The sequence below is a fragment of the Amblyomma mixtum genome, chromosome 6 (assembly GCF_055824585.1).
Source record: "Amblyomma mixtum isolate Tamu chromosome 6, ASM5582458v1, whole genome shotgun sequence".
NCBI classification, from domain to species: domain Eukaryota; kingdom Metazoa; phylum Arthropoda; class Arachnida; order Ixodida; family Ixodidae; genus Amblyomma; species Amblyomma mixtum.
Window position 1 is genome coordinate 61,354,115 of NC_143017.1, and position 22,057 is coordinate 61,376,171.

The 22,057-nt window shown below is 43.6% G+C and overlaps 1 protein-coding gene across 1 annotated transcript in view; it reads right to left on the bottom strand.

The window, feature by feature from the left end:
- Positions 1-15,782, bottom strand: part of LOC149339226 (glycine receptor subunit alpha-2-like) — a 144,677-nt gene extending 128,895 nt beyond the window's left edge. The window contains exon 1 of the mRNA XM_089550429.1: positions 15,522-15,782. Coding sequence (XP_089406555.1) covers positions 15,522-15,607 — 86 coding nt within the window. The 5' untranslated portion in view covers positions 15,608-15,782. The remainder of the gene's footprint in view (positions 1-15,521) is intronic.
- Positions 15,783-22,057: the final 6,275 nt, after the last annotated feature.

The window sequence follows — 22,057 nt, forward strand, 5'->3', positions numbered from 1 at the left end:
ATCCTTCGCCCATTGCGCAGCAGCCAGGCTCGTCCACCTGAATCCGCGCCCTCCACCCGACGGCTCTTCCCGGACCCTGACATGAATTTACCGGACCCTCCCTCCATCGCGTGACCTCTATCTGTACCCCGTCGGCGCGTACATTTCGCCGTTCCGTCTAGGCGGGGGGCCCTGTAGCGCCCGGCGACGCTATAAAGCGCCGGCGCTGAGATCGGCGTTACAGCGCGCGCTAGAGGAAAATAAAGACGGACAGCGCGTGCTTGTGGCGCACGCCCGGCACGGGCAGTCCGGAACTAGAAGTCTGCCACGCTGGTCGTCTCTGTCTGGTGCTCCGCTGCGACCCCGCAAACCTCAACACGCTATAAATATTTTTTGCCTTACCTCGAACCTTGTTTTTCTTCTAACACATCCACACACCGCGAAAAACTCTTACCAACCTCTTTTAAAGGGAAGCATATAATAGTGCTATGACTTCTGATGGTGGTTCGCTGCTTTTGACGTTCCTATAATGAATTTTGCCAGCTTAAGTAGCACTTTATCAACTAACTTGTCGTTTCAGAGCCTGAAATGTGTACACATTTGAAAGCAAAATTTTAGCGCACCTGCGAGTATCATTAATTATACCTCAAGAGTTAACTATGCGACGAGTGCGTTTTTCTTGGACGTTCCGAGCGAAAGCAGCAAACAGTGCCTGAAAGGAACGCGGAGATGTTGTTAGTAAAAAAAAAACAACGCACAGAGTAATCGCGTATTATTATCTACGATTTCAAGACAAAAAAGAAGACCCATGAAGAAAATTGCTTATGCACAGTTTTTTGCAAACAACTGTAACGTCTCCTGGCAGTTCCTCGTGCGGAGAAAGCAAAGTAAAAAGAAGTACTGATGAAGTTGCACCGCGGGAACATGACGATAATTATAAGTTTAAGAAGTTCATCCGATTGTGCTTTCTTCCATCTTGGTTGCTATCAGGAGTCGCTAAAACCAGACCATAATTTAAAGGTTTTATGTTGATTGTTCTTCCATCTTGAATGGCGGGGTTTTAGCACGAAACTGCGTTTCACGTTCATTTCCAGGGTTCACTTCTGCATTTCCTATTTTCTTTTCCTGTGCTGGCAACATGTGTGGTGCGAGAAAATGGCTCCCTGAAGTAAGTGCTGCACCATAACAGGAAGGCACCCACAGGCGCTCAAAAATAATGTTTGTACTTTTTCTCCTCGGTTTCTTTCACTCTAAGCGCACGCTCGAAAGCGTGTTCTTTATTGTGAACTGAAAAACTTTGAACAATGCCGGAACTTCGAATATAAATACATTTTCCAATCCTTGTGAATGGGAAAAAACTTCAGTCCCCGAATATTCGCCTGATTTGTTTTAGTGAACAGGCATGTAAGGCAGCTCCAGCAAGACATTGTCTGCCTCCTAATGAACCCGGCATAATTGAACGAATTTATTTTTTTATGCATGTTAAGTTCACTATCCAACAATTTAAAACTATACTATTCAAGAGCGTGATTCATTTTTGGTCGAAATTGTGGTTTTGGAGCAAGTTTCTGCCCAGACTAGTGTGCACTTCGACGGGCCAGTAAAAGAGACGAATGTCCTCTTGGAGGCAAGCTTGCCGGTGTCCTGACCGTTTGGAGGAATACCCGCGATAACATCTTCAAATCCAGGTTTTAGTTACTTGCCGGCAATAGAGAAGCCTCAGGAATGATCTGCCCCCGAGCGCCCAGGTACTGTCCATGGTTATGGCGCTTTACGTCATGTCAGTCAAATGTGAGTGCGACCAGTTCATTTGCACATCTTACTGAAGGAGTCTCTGCTCTACAGTGCACCCTGAGAGTGTGCGAGATTCGGCTGAGTGTCGTCAACGCACCTTAAATTTTCCGAGATTGATTGAAAAATGCCTTAAATACAAGTGAAGAAAGGCTCACGCAGCCATTCTGTAATTTTGAGTTAGACTAAATCCCTAGGCAACCTGTCAGCTGCTTATCCTTGCAAGATTATTTTAGCAATACCACATTTACCTTCTAATTCAGTGCGAAGTTTGTGCACGTGGTTCAATCTTTATTTTATGCTCAGTAATGCCTAAGGTTACCCTACCTTTTTTTAGATTTTCCACTAGCGTTCATATGCCGGCAGCTGTGATTAATAAAATACTATCTTTGTAATGAAAGTATTCGCTAAAAAGCCTATTTTGGTAAAATTTACTCAAAAGATTTCATAATTGTTCATGATCTTAAAACCGTAACGACCGATATCCTAAAAGAGGTCGTACTTTTAGTTTTCTGCTTTTTATGCCAGTACAGTTTAAAACTCAACGAGCCTTCGACTCGAAAAAATCAAAGGATCGATACCTTTACGCTTCCTTGCCCATGCTTTGCGTTTGTTCTGAAAAGCGCAAACTTTCTCTCAATAGATGTCATTACTTTATAGTCATATCAGCATTGAAGGACTTCATTCCGATAAGGAATGTCTGCAAGCAGCGTTTAACTGTAAGAACCCACTCTATTTGATTACATATGCAAATTCTTTGCATTCAGTGGCCTGCGTAGGTATTCGGCTGGCGCGCGATATCACTCTCTGCAGGATACTGAGGCAGAGCTGACGAAGTGAGCGGGGTAGAGGCCTCACTTTCATGTACGAGTACTTTATTAAGCTGGACATTCTTTCTTAGCTGAAAAGCCATTCTAGTTTAATATCTCTGAGTCTGGTAAAAGTGTATCGAAGGACCTGAATTTAACTAGAAGTATTTTATTCAGATTATCCAAAAAATCTGCTCAGAAAACAGTGTGTAGCAAGTCTGCCTCATAACTAACAGCACTCTCAGTGGTCAGAAATATCCCTTCACAAAATAGTCTTAAAAATGCATGGAAGGGATGATCATGAAACGACTGAAGCGCGCCAGTTTTTAGGCCTCACGGCACAACCTTTATGGGCCTCCAAATGGGTGCCGTATGCAGCCCTGTCTGTTGTATGCATGTGGCCAACCAGAGAAGAAATTATGACCCACTTCTGCCCCTGAGAGAGTCGAGTTACGAGCAGCTACGGCCCACACAACCAACTGAGGCGTTTGTACATCATGTTTAGGTAATGGCACAGCTATCATTTTGAGTAGTACCTCATAAAATACAGCGCCTTATTCTTTGCAAAAAGGTGTCTCAGGAAGGAGAGATGCTGAAAAAATGTTTTTATTGCATGAAAAGCAATTCGAAAGCAAGTTTATTACATGTGTTACATGTCTGACGCTCGGTAGACGGAATGCTATACTGTACCGTCCAGTGTATTGCACAATAAAAAAAGCCTATAGTTGTTTTCTTCATGATTATGTCACACTTTTCTCTCCGCAGTAAACCCACAAAACGACGCTTTGCCCAGACTATGAGCTATCTGGTGTATGCTTACGAAAATTTCCAACTCGCCCGGTGTACTCTGCATTGAGTGTCACCATTGTTCTAAAATCTTTTCAATGCTTTTTGTTTCTTTTACTCTGCGGGGATTCAGGAACGTCGGCGTGTTTTTCGAATAGCGCTCGCATTCGACTTCCCACACGTTCCTTCTCAGTTTCTTTTCGGATGTTTCTGTTTTTGAAACAATTTGAGCGTCCAAGACACCCTTGCTAGTGGCAAAGTGACAAGATCTTAACACTTGTAATTGGAGTTGCCTAACTACGCCATTTCGGTTTAAAGTATGTAAATGTGCAGATAACGTGCATGAGACGAAAGAAACCGAAAATTGCGTGTCGATGAACTCCTGACCTATAACCGGCGCGTAATTTGAAACGAGACTGTTTACACTACGATGCGACCGCTTGTGTTGCTGTGATATTGCCGTTTTGATGTTGCTTTACTGCATTTAGCCTGTATATGTGGTGAATGTTTTTGTCGCATGATTTCTCTTTTAACCAGCTGATGCTCAGCAGTATGGTATTCAAAATGCCCTTTTTCCAATAATGCCCTTATGATGTAAGTACAGGGCAGGTCAAACGTTCCCAGGCCACAGGGCCTGCTTTTAAGCAACACAGTCCGGAAGTTACGACACTTTCGAAGCTGGAAATTTCAGTCGCTGGTAGGAGAAGAATCATGCTCATCTCGGAGTACCTTGATAACTTCAATGGTATCTTAAGTGCCTGGATAGAATGCCGAAAACCAGACCCTTTGGCTTGGTCGCTTTTGACCAACTCAGTACGTATAGCCAAAATAAATACACGCGTACACCTAGTTTCATCATGTGTTATCAATGCGATATCATTCGAAGCTGTTGATGGCTTTAGCGGAAGCGATTAGTGGGGCTTGTGAGACTGAGGCTGCTCTTCCGGAGCTGTTCCCTTACACCACCTGATGGCTGGGAAACCTGCAGGTGGAGGCTTCACACAAATAAACCTGGTCTGGTGACGTCACTTCTATTCTAGGAACGTACCTGTCAGGATGTTGAGGTAAAATCCGTGCAGCCAATAAGTTTTCCCGGTGTGCTGACGTCTCTGATGACGTAACTGCTCGCCAGCGAATCCGGACGAATCCGGTTGGCGCAGGAGTGTTGCTACAGGCGAAGATTGTATGCTATTGCTGAAGGAAATATAGTAGATTGTTGGCGAGAACTGAAAAAGGGAATTGTATCTACTGAATGTGGAGGAGACAGACGGAGAGGATGTTGAGTAGGCCTTATACAAGACATGAGTGTAATCAGTTCTAGCTTGTGTCCTCGCGAAAAGGTTTTCGTCTATTTGCCTGTGCTGAATGAGTTTGCCCGTAAGCGCCGCCGCTTCACTGGAGCCCCCAATATTAAGAGCGTACTATGCCCTACTGTCGTTAGGTTTCGCAACTAGCGGGAGATTGTTCCGTCGAGAGACATACAAGGCGGTAGAATGAAAGGCAGAGGTCAGGTAGTATTTGTTCGGGAGCGGGAGAAGAGAGCTATAGAGGGAGTGCTTACGGGTCTTCTTTCAAGAGTGGATGCGTAGATTTCCTCCACCCCTTAGTTAGAGTAAACACGGCTCTTAGCTCGTCAGTTTATTTGGATGAGGTCAACAGATCCTAGCGAGAACAGAACCTTGGTGCTTACATTGGCCCATTCATTCCCAGTGCGTAAGTACTTGCCAGAACGAAGGTTTCTTCAAGCAGTACCTCATTACGGCGCACTCATATTCACGGCGCCGGCAACAGCGCCACTAGCTTTTTGGATGTTTTTAAGACAGAACTTGGGAAGCAACTGTAAGGCGCGTCCTATTCTCCCGGCTCCCGATATACTAGAAAAAAATTGCACAGATGAGTTTTCATTCAGCAGGAACATGTGATCCATTCGGACCAAAATAATTAGCAATGGTGCGAAAGGAAAGTTATGACCTCGTTCCGCTTTCTTAACGAAACAGCTGCGACTAGATGAGTAAAAAGAACAGCACATTTAGGAGGCACATGATGTTTTTGCTTTTTAGAGCTTTCGCTCGCCATGCCTCGAAATCATTCTCGCAACTGGATTGAAAAAGCTGCAAAAGCTCGACGAACCATTCGAGTCATTGCACCAGAATTATTTCTTTTTATTGCTAGAGCACCCCTTGTGGTGGTATAGTCGAAGAAATGTAAACAAGCTTCACTGAACGATATTGGTGATTTCTAAAAAAATAAATTTTTTCACGCTATTCTTTACTAATATAGCATCACGAATTTCAGAAATATTTGCAGCCACGTACTCTTGCTAAGAAGAATGACATTTATGCGCTCATGCCTTCCGTCTGGCGCTCAGTGATGCTAGCTGCATATTTTTATCGCCTTTCCATTTTTAACTATATCATCATCAAAGACACACGATTACTATTCTAACGAATGCATCCAGCCTACGGACTTCTTGTTTCTTTCGAATGTCTGTATTCCAAGCAGTAAGATTTCAATGTAAATGCATTTGTAGATTATCTAACAACAAAAGCCGCTGAACGAATTGATATCTACGGCTGCAGGAGGTAGGAAAAAATTTTGTGAATATTATCGACTAAATGTTTCATTTGTTTTGCAGGATTATTGCACCGTAGCGCTATTCAATGTGTTATTAAAGGGCACGCAATCTTTGACGGAACTTTAGCTTTGTATATCACACAGAAGTCACGTGTATAACACACTTAGGAGGATTGTCCCAAACATTGCACCGACACGGCTTCCACACCGAGTTGTGGATGAATTCTCTCACCCTATTCCCTGCTAGCCTTACTTTTTAGCTTCCTGGTTACTGCGAATTTTTTTTTTTCACGCACAAAGGTTTTGTGAAAGCTGCGTAGGTGTCTTTTTTACCGTTGCCTGTGCTCGTGTGGACGCTACTAATTATTCCCTAATTACAAACGTACTCCATCGTGGGGAATTTCCCAAAACATTGGAGCAGCAACCATCACAGATAAAAATAAAGTCTAGTCCTCACATTCGTCGCAGCCTCTAATGTTCCGACCGAATAATGGACGCTGTTGTTGAGTTCCAAGTAGCGTACATTTCAGGCCGCTGCATTATGAACCGGCTAAAACAATGCCGGTGTCAGGCGGAGCTTTCTCGTAAAGTGAAGCCGGGCCCCCAGTCATGAACGAACTACAAATACCCAAGCTCTCCACGGGAACCGCTAGGGGCATTCTTCTAAAAAAAGTTAGTAGCCCTGATGCAGAAAGGGAACACTAATGCTGCAATGCCATTCCATCACGACAACGCCTTACACTATCGTAACATGCCTGCGTTTATTCATCAGTGACATATCCTTTTCCTAAAGAAGACAGGTGGAATAACGCTGTAACTTAGACAGGCTCTAGGTAGGGGCTTTCGTACTTGATTCCGAGATCATAGCTGTGTGTTTTTCGCGGCGGCTAGTGAATACCTTTTATCGGTTGTTGTTGTTGTTGCCGCGTCCACAAAGATAGCATATGCCTCATACGAGGGAGTGGACAGACGTGGAAACATTCAGAGCCGTATTGCAGGTAGCATTGCATTCTTTCAGTCCTGTTCCGCGGGAGCTTTAGCATTGGAAGGATTTATCAGGATAACCTATTACTTTATCCGTGGAAATTCAAAACCGCGCACCAAAAAGGAAATACTGGTACACTGTCACTATGCACGAACGTATTTGGAAAGTGAGTTTCTTTAAAAATTTGTAAAAAAATTATTTAAACACTTATAACACTTATATTTCTTCTAAAACCGAGGGCTGTTGATGACGCAGATAGCTTGTTAAATACTGCGCTGCGCTGTAAACTTATATTCCACCTAACACACAGTCCTATTCACGAGGCGGATAGTTTTTTTTTAATATTGCACTGCGCTGTAGTGAAAGATCTAATTACATTCATGTGTTGTTCCAGTGGCAACTGCATTGTAATTTCTAGTTGGCAATGGCAATGATACGTCATCCACACACACTGCAAAAAGATGCTGGTGGGTATGCGGCGTTTCCTTTAATTTTAACAAGTGTCAAAATCCAGTCGGCGTGGCTCAAAAATGGAAAACAATGACACACTAATGAAATTTTGCGGTACTAATTTTTTAAAACATGAAGATAACAAATGCAAGCACACAGTGCTTTGTACATACGGAATTTTTGGAAAATTACCGTGTATCTCATTGACTGCGATAATTGTGTAATAATGGAAATAACCTGAGGAAGGCACGCACAACAAAGAGCAGCCTTTGTCCTTTCCCGTCAAGCAGTGTAGAATAGGCTTATTATCGATGTAGGAGCGAGCTATAAAAAGTAGGTGGTAGGGGGACCAGAATATACGTCCATCTCCCGCGGCCAGCAGTGAGTTGAACCGAAGCAACACAGATTTCTTCTTTCATCAATAATGAGCGTACAGCATGCGAAAGCGCACATTATTGCCTCACGCCCTGATCCCTTGCAGACATTTTTAAGTGGCAAGAGACTCGGTTGGGTGCCTCATACATACTTGGTTCCAGTCTTATATTAGGCGTAATGTCTTAGAAGACTCACATATATGTCGCTGACGTGTATAATGAAAACGACATAGACAAGGCTGTTTGTACTACAGCTATGCATGCTTTATTTTATTACATTGCCTGACGTTAGCAGTGATAGCCGCACACTGCATCATGTCAAGCTTGTCATTTAGAGAGAGGCAAAGCGCGCTCTATCTGGATTAGATCATTTACTTTTAGTTACTTTCGCGCCATCCTTGCTCCTATACGTCCTTCAACACTTTTTGCTTGTTACTTTAGAATTCAAAATTTCTGTTCAGTGTTTATTTTTTGCAGAGTATACTGACAGGCAGTGATAGATGCTGTCGCGGTCGGGCTCAGTTCTGCTATACTCGGGTTGCGAAAATGAAGGATGGAGGATGACTATGGAAGGCGTTCAGCACCGGCGCCTATTGTCTTGTTCAGCCAGGCAAAACGCCCACAGCCACGTGTGTTTAAGTGATTTGAACGTGTTCAAAAGTTTATATATATATATATATATATATATATATATATATATATATATATATATATATATATATATATATATATATATATATATATATATATATATATATATATATATATATATATAAACAAACTCTCTCTCTTCTTGTGGCGTTTCATGGCTGTTCAGTACAAAAGGTACCAAGAAATTTATGCATGAAGTTACGCAGTATAATATAGCATAGACAAAAGAGCGCTTTTCGCAGCTGCGTTAGAGCGTATCAGATGTCAGAGACTGAGCTCCTCCATCTGCATATCCTTGACCTGACTAGCGTGGAGCTCACTCAGCTTTATAACGATGGATGCTGCTTACAGGTAGAAAAGAAATAAGTGATGGCACCTCATTCTCCCATCAACGGCGTCCCTGTAGGAAGCCGCCGTACACGCCTGCTCCACGCTTTTTCCTTTCCCTCTTGGAAGGTGTGGTTGCATATGCGCGCATTAACTGGGGGTGTTAGATGCTCTTCTCCGTACTGTACGGCACTCCGTGGAAAAAAAGAAACCCGGCTCGCGTCACTCGTTCTCGGTTACAAGAACAGTTTCTAAAAGAGCCCAAGAAGCAGCCGTGAATCGTCGTTAAGCCAGGCACTTGTTTCTGCAATGTTGTGGTACGCAAACAGGGGTGCCTCACTTGGCCATCCCTGCTGTCTTTCAGAGTCGTTGTATGGTGCGGTGGGTAGCGTTAGCGCTAGCTTCTATGTTAAACAATGTTTGTATCACCTTGAACAAACACTTCATTGAAACTTCTTCTCGGGCAAGTTGGTGCGTAGTGATCTATTAAAAAGTTGTAGCACAAATACACAACCGCAGAGAGACGGCGCACATACACAAGTCCTACATATACAGCACTACATACACGGCGAATATGCACAAGCGCTCTCTATGTGTGCGCATAAACACACAAGCGCTACGCGCTTGTGAATGTGTGCCGTCTTTCTGCGGCTGCCTGTTTTTGCGCTTAAACTTTTTTATGAACAAACACTGCGCTCTAAAACTAAGGAAATGAGTTCCTTATGAACTGTGTTCTGACACTGTGTTTCAAAAACAAGGAACACATCTGTTTTTGTGAAGAAACAAACGCTGTGACTCAGTTTTGCATTTGTGACTGAGTGGCCTTTTGAATATTCTGTTAACAAGCTTTTGTAATATTTTAGCCGTTGGAACCACTGCTTGCAAATATTTAGCAGCTTGAAAAACCACTTTGGTCTTTAAGAACACGAGGGTTTGTTTTCTTCGTCAATTTTAAAATAATAGGTGTAAATGACAGTATGGCAACAACAGTGATAAGCTTCAAATAGAATACGGAAGAAAAATTCACTTGCTTGCTTGTGGTTAAAAGAAAAATTGTTTCAAAATTGCATTCGAACATTTTTAGGCTATGCTGAAAATTTATCTTAAAATGTCAAACCAAATCTTACTCCTGAAACAAAGCTATATCAATGCTAAAACTTGGTTGACTATCAAACAATTCAGTAAAGAATATTTTGGGTTCAAATTACGAGTAGAGTGACATATTCTGGGCATTGTTGAGCTGTTTTCTAAGCTCATTTATCAAATGCGGATATCTTTAACAAATAAAGAAGCCCAAATCAGATTCTGAAATGTGTTGCATATTAAGCACCAACAAAGCCCATGGCAAAGCGGGCGTTTGGTACAAGACTGCTGAATTCTTAATTTCTGCTGCACTCATCATACACTACAATGGAGATCACCGTGCAATAGTCAGTCATTCGCTGCTCAGCCCTGCGCTGGAGCGCCTAGATCCACGCCCACTCACGGAAATGAAGATTGTCGGCCACTGGCCGCGGCGGTCGTCGGGGGAGAAGGCCTGCAAGGCATTGCTCCGCTTCTTGAGAACTTCTGGCCTGCACGATAGGCTGTGACTTTAACGAAGAGTGACGTTTTAGAGTGACTTCAATTTTCTGTTACTCTCCTTTCTCATTCTTTTTTTTTCATCCCCTCACTCCTTTCCCCCCGTGTAGGGTAGCAAACCGATTATTCTTTCGGTTAACCTCCCTGCCTTCCCTCTTCTACATCCTCCTACTCCTCCGCTGGTATTTTCAATGGACCACTACACAGCGACACCCACCAGTCTCTCATTATTTTCGTTGTTAGAATCCTGACGCTGACAGATTTTTAAGAAACTGTCAAACGTACCCTTCGATGCGGATGAACAAAGGGTGTGACAAGGCGTGGTACATCCGTGGCCAAAATAAATTATGTTATTTAAAATTATGCCCCAGCAAGCACCATTAGTCAACTGTGCCTAAAGAAAAGAAAGCGTCATCTGGCCCGAGTGTTGAGGATCCTGGCACTTCGGAGGGGCCGGAGAGTTTTCTGGACGTGACATGTTTTGGCAGGGTCTGGCGCCGCCCTTGCCACGCTTCCTTGCTTTCCCCCGTTAGAGACTCCTCCGGAAAACAGGTCACGTTCGTTTCATCGAGGCGCCACGTCACATCAGCCTACGGTGCCCTATCGGCGTGTATCTTCCGACTCGCCTCAAAATATGCCGAGACTAGAGGGCGTAAGTCTCACGCACTCGCCAAAGAATGAACATGCTGGAGAGGACTAAGCCGCAGTAGGTGTAAAAAGGCTTTGGGATGAGATTTTATGCGGAAATCTTTTGGTTTCCTTCAACGTAAAGAATGTGCTACAACGAAAAGAATCGGTTTTTGTGGTGGAGATTCCGCATTCGCCTCGCCATTCGTCTACGTGAATTCTTTGAGCAGTGCCGCACAGGACGCGTTGTAGCAACGATTACACGAAAAAGGTCCTGCATATCGCACATTGTGAAACCTGTTAAGTGTCGCACTATATTAATAAAATGCGTGAGATTGTATTCTCATAAGCTTGCAAACTTCGTGACAATAAACACAGTTATTTCTTTTTATCTCGCTCGGATATCTCCAGTACCTTTTCACAATCTCTCTAAAGGGGCTAATTGGGGCACTCCGGTTATTTACTGACAAAAACACACATTGCGTCTAGGAGGCTAGATGTGATCAAATTTGACAATTAAAAACAACGAGCTTTTTCTCTGAAATATACAAGAAGGACGACCAAGTTTTTTATTAACTTCAATAGCAGCCTATTGGGCGAGTTGGTGCCTGTTCTCGATTGGAAAGACGCGAAAATGTTAAGGGTGTTGTTTCTGTGTGTGTGTGTCGTCTGTCGTGTGTTGTGGTCTTAGCGCGCTTTCAAGAGCTATAAACTGCATCTGCCTTTGTAATTCTACTCGCCTTTGTTTGTTTCTGTATAAATTCTTCTCGAACGCTTTTACCACAATCTTTATGTCGTTTCCGATGGCGCAACTTCCGCGCCCTCTTCTTCTGCCTCGTTGAAGAAACAGAAATTCGAATTCCCTTGTTGTCCTACTACACGGGAAAGTGGTGCAGTTGAAGTCATGTTACAAAAAATGCAGCGGTAGAAAAAACTGGCAAAGATCTGTTAGGACTTTCTGATTAGAGTAGCCTTGGTGAGCAAGAAAACTTAATTGACTGTCTTCGCGGCAAAAATTGGAGTTCCTAATTTTGATTTGCCGTGATAATTTCCGCTATCAGATATTTTAAGAGCACGAACTGAAAGAAAAAGAAACTAGACAGATGGTCCATTTGGTAACTGTTTTATTCGCGCGCCTTTTTCACCGATTAGAGCCGAAACTGTTGTTCTTTTATTGATGGGTCCAACTTGGACGCACGTACTTCAGCCAATGATGTGCGGCGAGTACTCACATCAGCTACCAGCAGGAAGTGCACTTCCCTGCACCGATAGCACCCAACGAGCGCCTTTTAGCGCAGCATGACGTCCTTCACCTTCACGTCTTTACACTCTCCATACTTTAATTCTGAGCACTTTCCCCCTCATCCTCTTACAGGATGTGCCTGTTGCGCCCCACGCACTATTTTTGGTGTACCTTGACGTCCATATTCTCCTCGTTCTGGTATTTCGTTTTTCCTTTTCCTTTACAGGAGCGCTTTCACTCTCAGCGCCCTATTCCGTTGAGTTTTCCTCTTCATCATCTTACAGGTGACGTCGACGGCGTCGCATCTAGGAAACGATAGCTCAACCGCAGCGTTGTAAACTTGATCGCCGCGGATTCTTAGACTTCACTTGCACCTTCAATGCCGATTTCGTGCACAGAACGAGCTCGGTGAGAAATAATTTACGTGTTTTAGCGTCATCACCTCTGAACTAAACGCTGACATTGTTATTTCTACAACCATTTTTCGCAACTTTAGTTCAGCTTCTAGTATGAACTCTTATCAAGCAGCTTTTTATAGAATGTATCCTGTGATGACAACGGTAACCCGCATTCAGTTTTCTCTCAACAACTTCATCGGCGAGACTTATTTAAGTAGAAATAACGCGATTTCTTCTCTTGGATCGTGAGTATATATATATATATATATATATATATATATATATATATATATATATGCTCGTTACTGTATATACTCGTTACTTTATATATATTGTCACCGACAAACGCAGCAGAAAAGCGCGGGAAGCACAGCGTTTCCTAGGACGAGGCTCGCCGAACCGCCGAGCTCCTGCAGAACAAAGACGACGCTCGGCCATGCGCTGGGAGCCAAGTTTCGGCCACCAGGTGGCGCCGGCAGAGTGCCAGCCGCGTGACCATATATATATATATATATATATATATATACATATATATATATATATATATATATATATATATATATATATATATATATATATATATATATATATATATATATATATACACACACATGTTGATCTCTTATGGTAGAGTGCTGAGGTTATTTTCACCAGTGCACACGCACATATATCAGATAACGGCAACTTCCACAAAACGCTCTGTGTTTAAGCACATAATTTTAGTATTCCTTCTGTTAAAAACTTGTAATACGGTTATCAACGGTTTATGATTTTTTCCCAAAAGTAGTAGTTCAATGTGTCAGCTATTTGGTTGAGAGCAATCGCACTAGCTTTTTCGTTGCTTCTTAACGTATCTTTGCATACGCTTTACATATTTTCTTGTAAATTTAACATGTGTGGTGCGCTGGAATATTCTGGAAAATTAAACGAACACGTTGGTAGCAACCCTTTTTCCGACGGCAGAGTTATAGACAATATCAATGAAGTGAAAATAAAGCAGAAAAACTCTCATACGACTGGGAAGTTTTCAAAATCTGCACCTGCTTATAATATGGAAACTTTCTTTTCTTGTTTTTATGCGGAATGTAAAAACTGTTTATCTGTATTTATCAATCGTGAATAATAAACTAGCGCCCATGCGTTCTCTAATGAAAAAAAATTTGAACGTGCTTTCCTGATGAATAATAGAAAACAATGCATTTCTTAGTAAAAAAGTATTCTCACTGCATTCCTGGAATTTCTTTTGTCTTGTGATGTGCCATAACGAGCAGCTTGAATTTTGGAAAAATAGTAAACCATACAAAATCTTTTCCCCTTTAGTCAACTACCGCGAGCTCTTCTTAATAATCGACTCACAGCACAGATGTATAAGCGAACAGTTTAGTTCTTGATAAAAACTAAGAATATAATCGACGGCGAGGATTGCACCTGTATAGCTTCAGTGAACGCATGAAAGGTGTGAAGCAATAGAAATTCCGAAATTCGTGAAGATTGCGTGATGCAAGCTTGTAAGTAACGAGTATAGAAAAATTGCGATTACAAGTGTGAGAAAAATTTGCGTTACAGCGGCGTGAACACAAACACTTCTGAATAACTTGAATAGTTTCTTCGAAACATTATGGATTATTGCTTCGGCGTCCAGCGACAACAAAACCAGCTGTCAAATTTAATACAGATTATACTCTTTCTTTTTGAAATGAGCGCGCCGCAACTTGTCTCGCGGTCGTTATTGCATGGCATTTTAGCGCCCAGTATAAGTAATTAAATTGTGCCATGCATGGTTAGGAAAATGCAGTTTTGGCAAAAGAATAAATTATCTTCTATTCGTTTTGGATGACAGAGGAAATGGTGTTGCACAATGCGTGGCATATAGCCGCACAAGGTTGTCCTATGTTGAAACAACACAAAACACAAAACAAAACTGGGCTGAAAAATTGACACATATCCCCCCAAAATGTATCTTGTATACGCTGCTTGCGAGAATTGTGCTGCGAAATTAATGACTTTCTATTCGCCTGCGACATAATTCAATTTTTTTTTGTGCTCTACTCATAAGCCTATGCCTCCTCTTCCATTAGATGCCGGCTATTTAAGAACTATTGCCACCACGAGCGCCACTCATACTGGCAAACGTGATAAGAATATATTTTTACGTGCTTTTTCTTCTTCTTAAATTGTATACGCTTGCTCACACACTACGAAACAAGTGAAAGCTTTTTGCATGAGGGCCGCGAAGGTTTAGAATAGTTTGAATGTTCGCCACCTGAGAAATGTTGTCATTTAGTTGCCATCACTCGTGTAAAAAATTATGCTGGTGACACTCTTAGGCAGATAATTTGGTATAAGGTCAGCAGTTAATACCCTTTACAAGACATACGCTAGGTGCGTTTTCAAAAGTGAAGAGCCCAGACCAAAGAAATGCAACCTCTTATACTGCTGTAGTTACACTCAGTTTCAAGTTGTTGGTCCTTCTCATTTCGTAGAAGGCGTACAGAAAATATAGTTCAAGTTCTCAGCCCCCCTTCAGTGAGGCGACACAAAGATAAAGCTTAAACGATGGGGCCCGTTGATGACAGCCGAAAATAAAAATATTAAGTAGCTTCGTTAAAAGGCACCAAAAAGATGGAAAGCGTACAAGTAAAGTGAGAGGGGAACTTGGCCGCAAAAGCTTTCGATGTCGTCGAACTTATACACATACCTACGGTGACAGCATTCCGTCACATTGCACGTTACTTAAAAACTGCCGCCAACGCTTCCTAATGTCTCAGTCACGCGGAAGTTCGTACTTACCGCGACAACAAACTTCAGTTCTACTCGGGCGCTTTTTCGCAACTCGAACGAAACTTCTCATAAACCTTCCCTTTGACAACGCAGAAAGGCGGCACCCAAAAGAGGCGGTCTTACTCGTCTTCCCTCGGGGTATCGTCGTGTCACCGTCAGACTTACCCTGGCACCAGGGGCAGAGCAACGGGCCAGCACAGAGCAGCTATCACGACGACGATCCGGCAAGCGCTGAGGCACGACGCAAGCATCGCGTCAGGCGTGCGCTCGAGCAGCGGCAAGCGCTGACGGCGCGAGCAGCGTGGGAGCCCTCCGGGAGGAGCAGTCGGGAGCCCGCGATTGAGCGCCGGTCCACGGACCGCGGGCCACAACGCCGCCGACGCTGCTAACGCCGCCGCCGTCGCCGACGCTCCCGCCGCGCTGCCGGAGCGAGGATCCCTCTCTCTCAACCTTCTCGCCTTCACATTGCCCGCTTTCTCTCCGTCCTAAAGAGGAGCGCCCCTCTGCTATGACTCCATCTTTCACTCTTTTTGTCATTCTTCCGCAGTTCCCTATCGGACCCTGTCTACTTGCTTCGTTTTATTTGCAGCGCCATATTAAGTCCCTAGTTATGTTATTCTTTTCCTTTCGACTCGTTTTATACTCGTAGTTGACCTGTTATAAGTAGATACTTTCACAGCATTCTAGTTCCACCAGTTCTTCCGGGGTGTTTGTGCGCGCTTCTGCTTGTGCTGCTGTTGACGAGAACCGGTTTTTATCGCGTACTGCCGGAAGGGAGTTCCGCTGCCATCCGGTCAGCCGTCGTTTGTGTCTTTATCTTTTTTCGCCGCTAAGTACTGCGCCATCATTTGTACTTCGCTAAGTGAGGTGAAAGGGCAGATAGATGATGAAGATTAATGAAGGGGCGCTCCCGAGACCTCGTGGCCAGTACCATCCGAGCGTATGAGTAAAATAGGCAGCAATACGCGCCGAAAGAGGAAAGCTCCACGCTGCCTCACGCTCTGAACTATACTGGTCGTCCAGACAAAACGATTGCGGAATTTTAACCCTTATACATCATAAATTTCTCTAATATTCAGGTGGATATGCTGGCTTGTAGAATTCTCTTTTATAGCTTCACCCGGGAAACTGAGAGGTTACCCGAGCCATGCTTTAGATATCTAGTGATGCATTGATTATTGCATAGTCAAGACTTAAAGCAGCCTAGAGCAAGAACTGCAGTATACAAAAACGGGGAAACAAAGACGCTGTGAGAAGGAAAAGAAAGGCTTTCTCTGACCGCAACTAACCAGGTTAGGGGTTCAAGACGGGGCTGCCCGCTTGTCGCTTCTCACTAAGCAGAGTCCAGTACGAGGAAACAGCGCTGTATGTGTTTTCGCGCAGCATAATTACATCGGGTCTCATTCTTTCCTTCCCTGGTGGCAAGCAGAGCTGCTGTCTCAGCTTGCGATTCTAGCTCTCATTAACGCTTCCCAACTACGTCGTTTCCTCTGCGCGTCGCTATTGCGGAGAGCGCAGAAGACGACAGGCGCCCTCTGCGCAGAGAAGACAAGAACATGTGAGCTGGCAGTCGATTATGGAAAGGATGTTGTCGTTGTAGCACGGTGCGGCCCAAGTGGGTGGTCTTAGGTTAGGGGTTTATTCATAGCAACATGAATAAAGGTGTGTGAAAAGAGCAGGAATTGAAAATAATGTATGGCGCAATCAACACCATAAACTTAATGCCAGTCGCTTCCTAAAGCTTGACGGACATCCCTCTCAAAGCGATCACCGTTTCGGCAATGTGCACATGGATGAAGGTAAACTGCACTCAGCAGAAGGTGTAGGTAAAGCTAAAATTAAAGAATGGCCAGCGTCATGAGCAGTAAGGCTATTTCTATACATTGAGCCGTTTCTAAGGCGGAAAATTGTTCATTTCATCCAACTTTCGCTTAGTTTTTAGCATCATGCTGCTCAAACCACCACACTAAATCCTGTCGTAGTCAAATGATTTCTGCCTAACACATATTGAATCGCTAATCGAGATTGAGTTTGCATATCTGCGTACTTTCAGTTTGTCCGCTTCTTTTCTCTACATGCACGTTGAGTGAGAGTCCCGGAAAACTGAGCGAGTTGTTAGGACCTGCAAAATACGTGTTTGTGGCACTCACAAGCTGAGTTTAACTTATGACTATACTACATAGGGCGTCTCACGCGGTGTTTGCAGGAAAATAGGAAAATAACAGCAATATTTAGGGACGGAATGATCACATGGCACTATTGCAGGTGACAGAGAATATTACGCCTAGAAAGAGAGAGAAAAAAAAAACAAAGCTTCTGAAGCGATTACCCCGCACCTCGTTTGTGCTCGTTGACGTATTTGCACTTTTTTTCTTGCTTGCATTTTCGGTGGCATTCTCACGTTTATTAGATCCGCTCGAAAAATGTTCGCATTTGTATTTCAGTAAAGTTCAGTTATCAAGCAATCAGCATAGGCGAAAAAAATTCAAGTCCTTTTAGGGGTTCATTGTAACGGTGTAAACAGCAGCCCACCAGGCTGTCTCTTGTCCAGCAGCCCACCCCAGCTTCCTTGCGTTCCGTTGTGTCTTTTGAGAGCCTCGCTTCTAGTTTAGAACTCCGCCATGCTGGTCCTGGCTGTGTTCCAGTAGCGCCGACAACAACTCGCCGAGGAACATAAGTCAGTCGGACGCTCTCGAACCTAAACATCGTTAAGCCACGACAGGCGGGGACTCAACGGCAGATGAAGGTTGCATATGCGAAGAACTACCGTTTACTTTGTCTGGGGCGCGTTTGAGACGTGCTCGTAAAGAGTTGCACACAACTTGGATTCCAAGTGTTTTAAGCTTGATTTCGCTTAGTGTTCAAATATGTAGCTAATCCTAGTCTGGGAACTCCTTTGCCCATTTTCTAGAACTTTCCACTCGTTTGTTACTGACCTCATACAAGCCGTTTGTGTTGGATTTCCTGTTCAAAGCTTTTATGCGTACGAAAATGGCGGGAAAGTGGGACCAACCATTGTGCTCTAAATACTCTTTCTTAGATTCGTTAAAATGCGGCTGCTAGACGAAGAATTCTATTATAAAGACGGTATGCTGTACCAACTAATACGAGAACGTTGGCTTCCCTACGATGGCACCTCAATGTCAGGAAGATTCCTGCCGCAGGTAACTTTGCTTCATTTGTTCACTGTTGTTGTTCACAAATGTTTCGTTTTTTGTCACATATTTATTTTGGGGATTATTAAGCTTATATTTGTCACGACAAATTTCTTTCAATGCACAAGATGTCCTGCCCTAGGCTGTGTCTTTTTTTTTGCTTTCATTGTCAATGGCAGCTGTGAAGATCTCCATAGCGCTCCTAGGCAACTGTCGGGCCACATTCGTCTCCTAAGCTCACTCGTTCAAATCCCCTCGGTGCCGACGGGCTGTCACTTTACGGGGACACCTGTCAGGGGTTCCACTGCTTTTGCTGTCACTAACAGGCTACCGTGTCTCATTCTGGGGTATTTAGAGGTCGCCACTGTCATTGTCAAAACGATCGCTCAATCCTTATGATGTCCGCAGCTGAGCGCATCGCTGCGCAATAACTGTAGATGTTTCGCAGGATGAGAAGCTGCTCCTCCGATGGCACCAAATAATTATCCAAGCTGTCTTAGTGATAGAAGCCCCGTATGTGACATCAACTTGACGAGAAGATCTCTTGCGAGGATTTCGAGAAGCCTGGCTCAACACACGTCGCAGCAGCGTCCCGACTGTACGGCGCCGCTTACGTAAGGCGCCGTAATATGCACTGCAAGTAGCGCAAGTCGGTCGAGGCACTTTTCTTACAAGTGCATTCTGACAACGCTACATGGGTAAGGTGCTCTTCTGTGCGTTTGGATAAATAGAGGGTCTGCCACCAAAGACTGTTAATAATTTTGGAAGGCAGGTTTCTAGGCACAACAGGATTTTCAGCTGCACACTGTTGTCACCGGTGGCAGCCATCAGGAATATTCACATTAGTAATATTCAAACTAGTTTTAACATTACGAAAAGAACATTTTAGTCGGAGCTGCATAGTAAAGAATCCTGAGCGTTTTCACGCTCGGGGCTGAAACGAAGGAGCAGAGCAGCCCATGCAGCCACGCCCACAAGCACGCGGCATCACGCAGCGCATGTGCTGCATGTTTTTTTTCGCAGCAGCTTCATCGTCCTATACAGTCCGGCTGCGAAGTGCTAGCGCTACCCAAGCTAACGACGTCCTAATTCAGGGCACTGAGTAAGGGCGAGAGAGGGGAAATGAAATGGGAGGGAAGCTCTGCGAGGTAGCTGTGCGCGCGAAATGACAGCTTTGATGCTGAATTCTGGTTCTCGAAGAGTAGAAACAAACAAACGTAGGTCTAGCAATTGCGCGAAATTGCTGTACATCGGCATAGTGATATGCTACGAAATAACTGTAAGAAATGAAAAAAAAAACATGCAAAATATTGTTCTGTTAAGGGTTTTGGTGCAAACTGTCAGTACTAAACTGCTTAAGGATATAAGCTAAAGAGGCAGCATTTCCAACACTACATAAAAAGAAGCGCTAATGATCAATTATTTTTACATAGGAAAAGAACACCTAAAAGCCATATTTACGATACTGTTTGTTGAAAAGTTACAAAGAATGTTTTACTACATTCGATCAGTACGTAAGCACGGATTTTTGCTGCGTAGAAGACGACGATGAGCGGGGGGGGGGGGGGGGGGGGGGGTCTGGACGGATTGCTCGCGCTAGGCTAGCTGCGGACACGCAAGTGACAATTTTTTTCGGGTCAAAACGACCGGTTAGTGCCATTGCCACGCAGAAGACGACAAAATGCGGCCTATGCTGCAGGACGGAGCGCTCGTGCTAGGCGAACAGAAAACAATAGACAGCGGACAATTTTACTCGCGATTGGTTCTCATCGGATTAGTGCTTACGCACTAACAGCCCTACCTGACCGCAATTTTGAACTCAAATAGTGTCTTAATTTTAGCCTCCGAAGGCAGCCTATATAAATAGAAAGAGCGCTTGCCAGCGCATTCTTGTTAGTAGTTTATTAGGCTTACCGAAGGAATGGTCAGCGCATGATGGTTGCTGCTCTGTTTCGCTACTGTAATTTTACGAGATCTTTACAAATACAATACAAATAAAAAGAACATGTTAGGAATTGCCGTTAAGTTCAGTTTGTTTTGAGACTTTCCAGTTTTTTTTTTCTATTGCTAAAACATGAGCTTATTGGGTGAAATGTTAATAATTTATTCGCATAAGTTCGCGTGAAGCAAGCGGCAAAGGGCACTAGCTATTTTTATCTGATGGCAGGCTCTGTATACTTTTCGCTCATGCATTTTGTATAGGATTTCTTAAGCACAAAATTCATTCTATCATTCTTTGAAAAGGTTTCAGTTATGAAATCAGCATTTCTTGAAACCCAGCATGTAGCTTTGATCAAGTTAAAAGCTACACGCTGTATATTTTCTTTGATCCTGATTGCGTTATTTTATCTGACACGTCTCAACAACCCAGAACTGACTGAAAAAAACATTCTAGGAGAGCGGCGTTTGCTAGAAAGTACGAGTCAGGCAGTGTGCGTAACCAAATCGTCTATCACCGAAACAAATAACTAAGCTTACGTTGCACTGAAACATTATTGCGCAGGCATCTGTAAACGTGAATGCGGGTGTGGGCATGGATCCAAGAGCTTCCGTTACAGTTATCTCTCTCTTTTTTTGCCTTTTGCACATCTTTCCATGAGCTGGTGTAACGTAGCATGCTCAGGCAATCTGGATAATTTTGTTTCTTCGGTCTGTCTTGTGTTTGCTTTTGCCTCTTTTGTTTTACCTTCTGTGCCCTGTTTCCCCAGGGAAATGTACGCAGACCTCTTTGCCATTAAAGAAGGCTGGTGGTTGTTAAGGTCCAGAGCACAGCTCTCAATATCTTGCGAAATGCTTGATTGCCCACTTGCGAACGGCTCAGAAGAAGCGCCGGGGAATGCCTTAAGAACCTTTATCCAATGACCCCTTAGGAACTTCTCTGAGATTCGTAATCCTACTCGGTAAGCTCGGATTGCAATGAGGGGAAAACAATCAGCAATGGCACCCGAGGGGCAGACAGGGCTGTGTGGGCAACAAGATACAGTATCCTAGTGTTACGCCGGCGTTTGTTTTAAGAATTACCGAGGTTTTTTTGAAGAGAAGAGGATGTTACCACTGGATGCTTGGGTGAAAAACATTAAAAGAGGTGAAGGTAGCTGGGAAAAGGAAACCTTGGGAGGCCTTCTTAATCACGTTCTTAGAGAAGAAACTGCGATAGCATTTCGGTTGTTTGCTATGATGTTTACTTTTTTTCTCATGTTCATGCGATTTTTTCCCCATGAATCCAGTCAGAACCGGTTTCGTTGCCGTTAGATCGTATGCGGGAGTCATCAGCTTCTAGGATGTTTGACTTCCTTCTATTTCATTGTCATGAGAGATTAAACTAATCCGACCCAGTATTTCACCTTTATACCACCAACTAATTTCCACCAACCCGTATTAGTTCATTTTCTGGTGTGGAGCCTACTTCAAAAATATCAGGTTTTTTTTTTTTGAATTTCGGAGGATGGGCCAACTTTCCAACTTTAGGGATCCTCAGATTTCCAAATTTCGCCGTGTCCTTAGATTGGTCCACTTGTGGTCAGGTGATGTTATGACGTTACGACC